This window comes from Lucilia cuprina, chromosome 2, assembly GCF_022045245.1.
Source record: "Lucilia cuprina isolate Lc7/37 chromosome 2, ASM2204524v1, whole genome shotgun sequence".
In the NCBI taxonomy this organism is placed as follows: domain Eukaryota; kingdom Metazoa; phylum Arthropoda; class Insecta; order Diptera; family Calliphoridae; genus Lucilia; species Lucilia cuprina.
Genome location: NC_060950.1, coordinates 62,863,346 through 62,872,295, shown reverse-complemented (window position 1 = coordinate 62,872,295; position 8,950 = coordinate 62,863,346). Strand labels below are relative to the sequence as shown.

At 27.4% G+C, this 8,950-nt stretch overlaps 1 protein-coding gene across 1 annotated transcript; it reads left to right on the top strand.

The window, feature by feature from the left end:
* Positions 1-6,884: 6,884 nt before the first annotated feature.
* Positions 6,885-8,575, top strand: LOC124418483 (uncharacterized protein YBL113C-like). The gene is made up of 2 exons (XM_046945029.1): positions 6,885-7,339; positions 7,523-8,575. The coding sequence occupies exon 2, from the start codon at positions 7,617-7,619 to the stop codon at positions 7,998-8,000; it is 384 nt and encodes a 127-aa protein (XP_046800985.1). The 5' UTR covers positions 6,885-7,339; positions 7,523-7,616; the 3' UTR covers positions 8,001-8,575.
* The last annotated feature ends 375 nt before the right edge of the window (positions 8,576-8,950 follow it).

Sequence of the window (8,950 nt, the reverse complement as noted above, 5' to 3'; positions counted from 1 at the left end):
TATAGACTAGACTATAGACTAGACTATAGACTAGACTATAGACTAGACTATAGACTAGACTATAGACTAGACTATAGACTAGACTATAGACTAGACTAGACTTTAGACATGACTATAGACAAAACTATAGACTATACTATATGGAACAAATTTGCTTTGAAATTTCGAGCAAAAATATTTCAAGCTGAAATATTTTAATCCTTAGTATTTTAAATCAATTTCAAATCTTGAAATAATTTCTTGCAATTCAACAAATAAACCACAAATTGTTTATAGATTTATTATTTAAAGCACATTTTCTTGATATTGTTTGCAAAAAAATACAAAAAAAGTAATGAAAACCCAAAGAAAAATCTTGTGGTAAATTCACAAAACTGTCATTATCTAAAGCCACACGCAGACAAAGACTTCATTTTCTGTCTTTAAGCCTTCATCATCAACAATGCACTTGATATTATTATTATTTTTATTCTTTTTTTCAATACCACAACTGAAGCGTCGTTTATCATTAAAAATTGTTTATATTTTATTTTATAAAAGCAGGGTTTTGGTTGCTTTGCTTTTTCGCTTTTTTTGTCTTTAACTGACAATCTGCTTAAGATTTATATTGTTCAAATATATCACGATTTTATGTGGTCTGTCAATAAAATTAAACACCAGCACCAACAACAATAACTAAAATAACATCTTTTTATTATTGCTGAATGACTCACTTAAAACAAAAAGCGAACCAAAAACACCAAAAAAAGTTAAACAATAAGTACTCAGTACACTGATTCATGTATTGTCATTTATGATAATTATAATTATTATTTTAAAAAATATATAAAATTTAAAAGTTTTTTTTGTTTACAAATCACTAACAAAACATTTCAATTCAATTCAACATTAAGTCAATATAGTCAGTCAAATAGTGTTAATAACACACCTCACAATATTATGAGCAAATAAAAATTACACCTAAAAAAAAATTTCAGTTTATATTGAAATTGAAGAAAAAAAAACAGCAATTGCTAAAAAAAGAGTGTTTTATGATAAAAAAAATAAATATTTCATATATAGTACTTATAGACGACGCGAGTAAATACAAAAGAACGATATGATCTAAATGACCTTCAATGATAAATTTCTTTAGATATTTACTCGTATAGCAAATACAAAAAAGGTTGGATTTAAGAATACAAATGAGCAACTAAATACACTCAAGAAATGGAAAGAGGGTGTTACAAAAAAGAGAGCAAACAAAAATATATCAGGCCAGAGCAACGTTTTTTAGCCTTAACTGATCATTATTACTTAAATTTATATCGAACACAATCTTCTGTTTAGGAATGTTAGTCAGGTTTAATTTTGTAAAACCATTCCTATATAGTCTAGCTTATTGTCTAGTATAATGTTTGGTATATAGTCTAGTTTATAGTGTAGTCTATAGTGTAGTCTATAGTCTAGTCTATAGTCTAGTCTATAGTCTAGTCTATAGTCTAGTCTATAGTCTAGTCTATAGTCTAGTCTATAGTCTAGTCTATAGTCTAGTCTATAGTCTAGTCTATAGTCTAGTCTATAGTCTAGTCTATAGTCTAGTCTATAGTCTAGTCTATAGTCTAGTCTATAGTCTAGTCTATAGTCTAGTCTATAGTTTAGTCTGTAGTCTAGTCTATTTTCTGTATAATATATAATTTTGTATAGTTTATAGTCTAGTTTATAGTCTAGTCTATAGTCTATTTTATAGTCTAGTCTATAGTCTGCTTATAGTTTAGACTATAGTCTAGTCTATAGTGTAGTCTATAGTCTAGTCTATAGTCTAGTTTTTAGTTGAGTCTATAGTCTTGTCTATTATCTGTATAATCTATAATCAAGTATAGTTTATAGTCTATTTTATCGTCTAGTCTATAGTGTAGTCTATAGTCTAATCTATAGTTTAGTCTATAGTGTAGTCTATAGTGTAGTCTATAGTCTAATCTATAGTTTAGTCTATAGTGTAGTCTATAGTCTAATCTATAGTTTAGTCTATAGTGTAGTTTTGTCTATAGTCTAGTTTTGTCTATAGTCTAGTCTATAGTGTAGTCTATAGTGTAGTCTATAGTCTATAGTCTAGTCTATAGTCTAGTCTATAGTCTAGTCTATACTCTAGTCTATAGTCTAGTCTATAGTCTAGTCTATAGTCTAGTGTATAGTCTAGTCTATAGTCTAGTCTATAGTCTAGTCTATAGTCTAGTCTATAGTCTAGTCTATAGTCTAGTCTATAGTGTAGTCTATAGTATAGTCTTTAGTCTAGTCTATAGTGTAGTCTATAGTCTAGTCTAGTCTACAGTCTAGTTTATAGTCTCGTCTATAGTCTAGTTTATAGTCTCGTCTATAGTCTAGTTTATAGTCTCGTCTATAGTCTAGTCTATTGTCTAGATTCTAGTATATATTCTAATCTATAGTCTAGTTCATAGGCTAGTATGTGTTCTAGTTTATAATCAAGTCTGAGGCTCGTCAATAGTCCAGTCTATATTTTAGTCTAACTTCTAGTGTTTAGTCTAGTCTGATCTTGATTTATTAAACTTTTCCGTATAAGAATTGTGAAAAATTATATTTTAAACACCTCATTTCGTAAAAACCCTATTCACACGGCGAATATTTACACATTACATATATTTCAGGCAAAACCTACACACACACAAAAATATTTATGCGATTATGGGTAAATATTGAAATATGACAATAGGTAGTAGGTACTCGTAATATCAATGTATATTAATGGTAGATATTTTATAATGATAAAATAAATTGATTTTTTTTTTTATTATTTAAAAACCGTTAACAATATAAGTTTTATATTCGATTTAACAACTATATAATAAATTAAATAAATAAAGAGTAAAAATGTAATGAATATTATGATGTGGTTATACAGATGATATAAGAAATATTCTGATCAGGTGTAAAGGGGATATATGAAGAACTATAGGTTCTTAGATTTCCAGCAAAAGGGAGATTTAGTTGGATTTTTTGGATCTGTTTTAACATTAATATTTCATACATAAAAGTTGAAATTATTATTTATTTGAAAATATAAACAATTTTCATAAAAAGGAAAGAACATTAAAATTTCCCAAAAAGGCAAATTTTCAGCAAATTGTGAAATAGTTTAATAATATTATAACTAATATGATATCCAACTTATATTAAGTTCTTTAATCTATAGGGTATTTGTATAGCAAACTTCTAATAAAACTTGCAGTAGGTACATATGTACATAGTAAATTTGTTGCTTATTTCGTTTGAAATGTAAGTTTGTTTGTTTGTGATTCATGCAGCTTGTTGTCAACTCCGAAAATACTCGTCGTCTTACTAACAGTAAAAAAAAAACATATTAACTTCTGTATAGACTTTTGTAACAACCCTCCCTCGATAGACACACACGAAAGCAACCAACCAACCAACCAGCCAGCCAACATACAAAACAGCCGACACCAACACATGAACTCAAGCAAAAAAAAACTATAGAAATGAAAAGAAACTAAAACTCAACAACTTTACAAAAGCTTGATGATTATGATTATCGCACTATTGCCAACTAGAAATACAGGCAGATAGAGACAAACAGACAGACAGGCAGACCGACCGACCGACAGACGCATGGATAGATGAACTAAACAGACGTACAAAATAAAAGACAGACAAACAAATGTGTGGACAAACATAACAAGCGCTCTAGCTTGCAAGTGAGTAAGTAAAGAAGCAAGCATACAAGTCAAGTCAGCCGAGTTAAACTTGTAAAGCTAGTGAATAAGCGTAGACTCAAAACATTGAGGCAGTCAGTCAGTCAGTTAGACAAACAGTTAGACAGACATACATACAACAACATCAAACTATTGTATACAGTTCAGCGCTGAACTAAAAACTACTAAATGACGACTAGTCTGACAAGCAAAAGCAGTGAACCTTAACAAAACCATCATCTATCTTTGAAATACACACATACACATTTCTATAGCTCTTACACCCTCCCACCAACCTCTTTCAACTCTTCACCAACAACAACAACAATAATAATAATAATAATAATAATAATAAAACAACTTAAAACTCAACTCAGCTTTTGCTACTCCATCTAATGTTGTTTAATTCACATGGCTTTACGCGAGCTAAAAACTACAACAACAACAGCAACATCAATAATATACACTCTCGCACTTACAAATAATTCATAAACATACTTACTTACACATCTATGTATATATGAATGTATGTTTGTAAGTTTATTAAACATCTATACACTTAAAATTTTATTCATTATGAAACCAGAGGAGAGCTGTTTGGTGAGTTGGGTGGGTGGTTGTTTAGTTGCTTGATGAGATTCTCTATATAATGTTGATGGTGGGGTTGCTGTTGGTAGTTAGGTGGATAACATACAAAAGTGCGGCAGGTCAATAACGTTTGTTAATATTTGTTGCTATCTTTAGATACCCAAGTAAAGTATTAAATATAAAGGGAATGCCAGATTGTTTAAAGGAAAAACTAAATTCTTTAATTTTTTTTTTTCAATAAAAATTTTTTGTTCCAATAAAAATTTTTTTTGTTATAGTTGAAACAAATTTTCTTTAGTAAATTTGCTCAATGTCTGTACAGTTTTTCTTTAGAAAATTTCCTTTTCTATAGGAGATTTTATTAAAGTTTGAAAAACTTTTCTTAGAAAATTGAACAACTTATTCTTAGAAGATTTGTTTAAAGTTTGAACAAATTTTCTGTAGAATATTTACAACATTTGATCCAAATTTGAAAAATTTTTCTTTAAGATATTTGCTTAAAGTTTGAACACCTTATTTTAGACATTTGCTTAAAGTTTAAACAACTTTTAAGAAGAAAATTTTCTCAAAGTTTGAACAACTTTTATATGGATAATTAGCTTAGAGCTTGAACAATTTTTCTTAAAAAAACTTTTTGCTCAAAGTTTGAACAACTTTTCTTTAGAAAATTTCCTTTTCTATAGGAAATTTTCTTAAAGTTTGAAGAACTTTTCTTAGAAAATTGAACAAGTTATCTTAGAAGATTTGCTTAAAGTCTAAACAACTTTTCTGTAGAATATTTACAACATATGATCAAAATTTGAACAACTTTTCTTTAAGATATTTGCTTAAAGTTTGAACAACTTTTTTTAGATATTTGCTTAAAGTTTGAACCTTTTAGAAAAGAATTTTCACAAAGTTTAAACAACTTTTATATGGGAAATTAGCTTAAAGCTTAAACAACTGTTCTTAAAAAATTTGCTCAAAGTTTAAAAAACTTTTCTTTAAAAAAAATATTCAGTGTTTGTACAACTTTTCTTTATAAACTTTTCTAAAAGTTTGAACAACTTTTCTTAAGAGAATTTTATAAAAGTTTGAAAACTTTTCTTTAAAAAATTTGCTTAAATTTTGAATAACTTTTCTGTAGAAAATTTAAAATTTTTTTTCAAAAACAAATCTTTGAGATATTTGCTAAAAGTTTGAACAACTTTTCCGTAGAAAACTTGCTCAAAGTTTAAACAATTTTTCTTTTAGATATTTGCTTAAAGTTTGAACAACTTTCGTAAAAAAATTGCTCAAAATTTTTACATCTTTCCTTAAAGATATTTGCTTCAATTTTAAACAACTTTTCTTGAGAAAATTTGATCAAAGTGTGAGCAACTTTCCTTTAAAGATTTTGCTCAAAGTTAAAACAACTAATCTTGAGAAAAATTGCTCAAAAATTACAAAAACTTTTCTTTAGTAAGTTTAAAATCAGGATAAAATACACCTAGGCCTTTATAGGGTCTATTGTGAGCTCCTCAATCAAGTAGGAATCGTACTCAGCACCTCTTCTCTATCAGACTAGAACAATACTTTAGAAAATGTATTCAAAGTTAATAAAACTTCATCAACAATAGTTGCTCAATTGTTATCAACATTTGCATCGAAAAGAAATACTTGTAATTGAATCTAAAGTAAATTTGAAGCAATTCTTATCATATTTTCCAGGCAAAAATTGAAGCGAGTGTCTTTCTATAGCAAAGTTGAAGTAATTCTTAAAATATTTTCTATAGAAAATATGGAAAAATACTTATGAACATTTCGATAGAAAAGCTGAAGCAACTCTCATCAACTACTAATGTAGTTCAAGCAATTTTCATTATCTTTTCTATAGTAAAGTTAAAGCAATTTAATTTATCTTTTCTATAGAAAAGTTGAAGCAATACTTGTCATCTTATCTATAGAAAAATTGAAAAAATTTTTATCATCTTTTCTTTAAAAAAGTTGAAGCTATTCTCATCATCTTTTCTATAGAAAAGTTGAAGCAATTTTTATCATCTTTAAAAAAAATGAAGTAATTCTCATCATCTTTTCTATGAAAAAGTTAAAGCAATTCTCATCACGTTTTCTACAGAAAAATTAAAGCAATTCTCATCATATTCACATCATGTTTTCTACAGAAAAGTTGAAGCAATTTTTATCATTTTTATTTAACAAAGTTGAAGCAATTCTCATCATCATTTCTATGGAAAAGTTAATGCAATTCACATCATGTTTTCTACAGAATAGTTGAAGAAATTTTCTTCATCTTTACTGTAGAAAAGTTGAAGCAATTCTCATCGTCATTCCTATAGAAAAGTTGAAACAATTCTCAACAGCTTTTCTATAGAAAAGTCGAAGTAATTCTCATCAACTTTACTAAGTAATATTTTCTCCCATTCCCTTGAACTTTTTCTTCAAAAAATTAAATTTATGTTTTCACCCTGGCATTTTTTCCCCATCTACTGGCAACTCCCTTAACAAATTATACACATTTTCTGTTAAAGCTCATAAACATAAAAATTTCCTATTTACTCTTTTAAATATTGAACAAAAAAATAATCAACTGTTTCTTTATTTTGTTTATGTATTTTTAGCTCTCAAAAACGTGCTTATAAACTTGTCACTCTCTCTCGAGAACACAGCTGTGTGCGGGTTTGCTCTCCTGGAAAAAATAGAGAGATACAATACATATGCTGCGCTCTTGCTGTTGCCGTTAATAGAACAACTGTTTTAGACAACCAACAGCAGAAGTAAACCTGAAATTCAACTCATTACAGTTGAAGAAACGCGCGCGTTGTGTAAAGACGACGTTGTTGTAGTAGTTCCGTCATTGTTTCAAGAAAAAAAATAAATTTTTTTCAGTTTTTTATTTCGCATACAAAAAAAAAAAATAACGAAAAAATACATGAATACAAAAAAATATATATATAAAATACATACAAAAAAAAATAAATACAACTGGAAATAAAACAAAAAAATATATATTAAAAGATTTTTTTCCCCCAAATAGAAGCAAACAAAATTACGCAAATATTAATAATGTTAAAACGAAAAAGCAATTTTTTAACTAAAAATAAAAAAATTTCAAAATTATTAAAGCTTTACTTTGAATTACAAGCAAAAAGTTGTATATGAAATTTAGAAGAAGAAAAAGAAAAAACGAGAATTTATTTAAGTTTTTTTTTTGTTTAAAGTTTAATAATAAAACTGTGATCTCATTAAAGGAAGAAAAGAATTGCAAAACAAATCAAAAAGAAAAAAAAAAGTTAAAAAGTGATTTATTTTGTGGTAATTTTTCTATACAAAAGAAACTAAATTATGACGGATGCTTTAAAATTGGCTGAAATGCAACGCACAAATATTGAATTTGAACGTCAAAGACATTTGGCAAATTGGTTAATCAAAAGTAGTCCTCATATGGCAACACCACCAGCAACAACAACAGCAGCAGCAACAACAGCAACACAACAACAACAGCAACATCAAGCCTCCCATACGTCAAGTAATAACTGTGGAACAGCAACAACAGCTTTAACTGCAGCTGCACAAATAGCTACAGCAACAACTAGCAACAATACAACAGCGTCAACAACAGCAGCAACAAATCCATTATCATCATCATCATTAATACCAGCAACATCATTATTATCATCTAGCAATAATGGAGCTACACATACAACAAATAGTGGTGAGTTTTGTTAAACTTACTCTCTCATAAAATACAACATTTTTTTTAACAGACAGTGAGAAAAAGAGAGAGAAAGAGCGCAGCAAATGCTAAATAACGGTTACTAAGAGCTTTTTTTCTTTTGTTAGAAAAGAGCAGGAAATTAAAACGTCCCCTGTAGAAATTTAGGAAATTTCATCATTAAGTGTAATTTGGTGTAAGCTGTGCAGCAAAATTCTTTATTAAAGAAAATGTGTGCAAATGTTAGCAAATGTGTGCAAATGTTGGCAAATGTGTGCAAATGCTGGCAAATGTGTGCAAATAATATTGCAAATAGCAAATATTGTTAACGAGTGCGTTTTATAGTTAATAAAGTCAAAGCAAATGTTATAAAGTGTAAGCTGCAAAATTCCACCCTTAAAAAAGAAAAACCTCTAAATATTAAATAAAAATCACTGCCCACCCTTAATTTTAAACGAAAGTATAAAAATCACAAATAATAGTTAACTAAACTATAAAGTGCTTCAATCAATGTGTAACAACTGCAGGCGTTAGCAACAGTCTTTGTTAAATATTCCCAAAAAAAATCTAAATGAAAAAAAAGTGATGAAAGTTTTGAAAAAAAAAATATTTAAAAAAAACTAAAAAAATTTTAAAATAAAAAAAAAATAAAAATTTTATAAAAAAAAATACAAAGAAATTTGATAAAACAAGTTGTGATAAATTTAAAGAAATCTTTAATAAAAATCTCAAATCTAAAGCATAGTACGTGTTAAGTTTTGCAAAAAAAATTACTTTTTAAAAAAGATATATAAAAATATTAAAAAAAACACATTTATAAAAAATAAAAAAAAAATATTTTGATAAACTAGCAAAAAGTGTTTGATAATTTATAAAAATATGCTGATAATTTGTTTAATAAATTTTTTACGAAAAAATTTAATAATCTTTATAACTTTTTTAATTATAAAGTAAATCCCCAAAA

Coding starts and splice junctions, on each gene's coding strand:
- LOC124418483 (XM_046945029.1), top strand. CDS start 7,617: ATGACGGATGCTTTAAAATTGGCTGAAATGCAACGCACAAATATTGAA.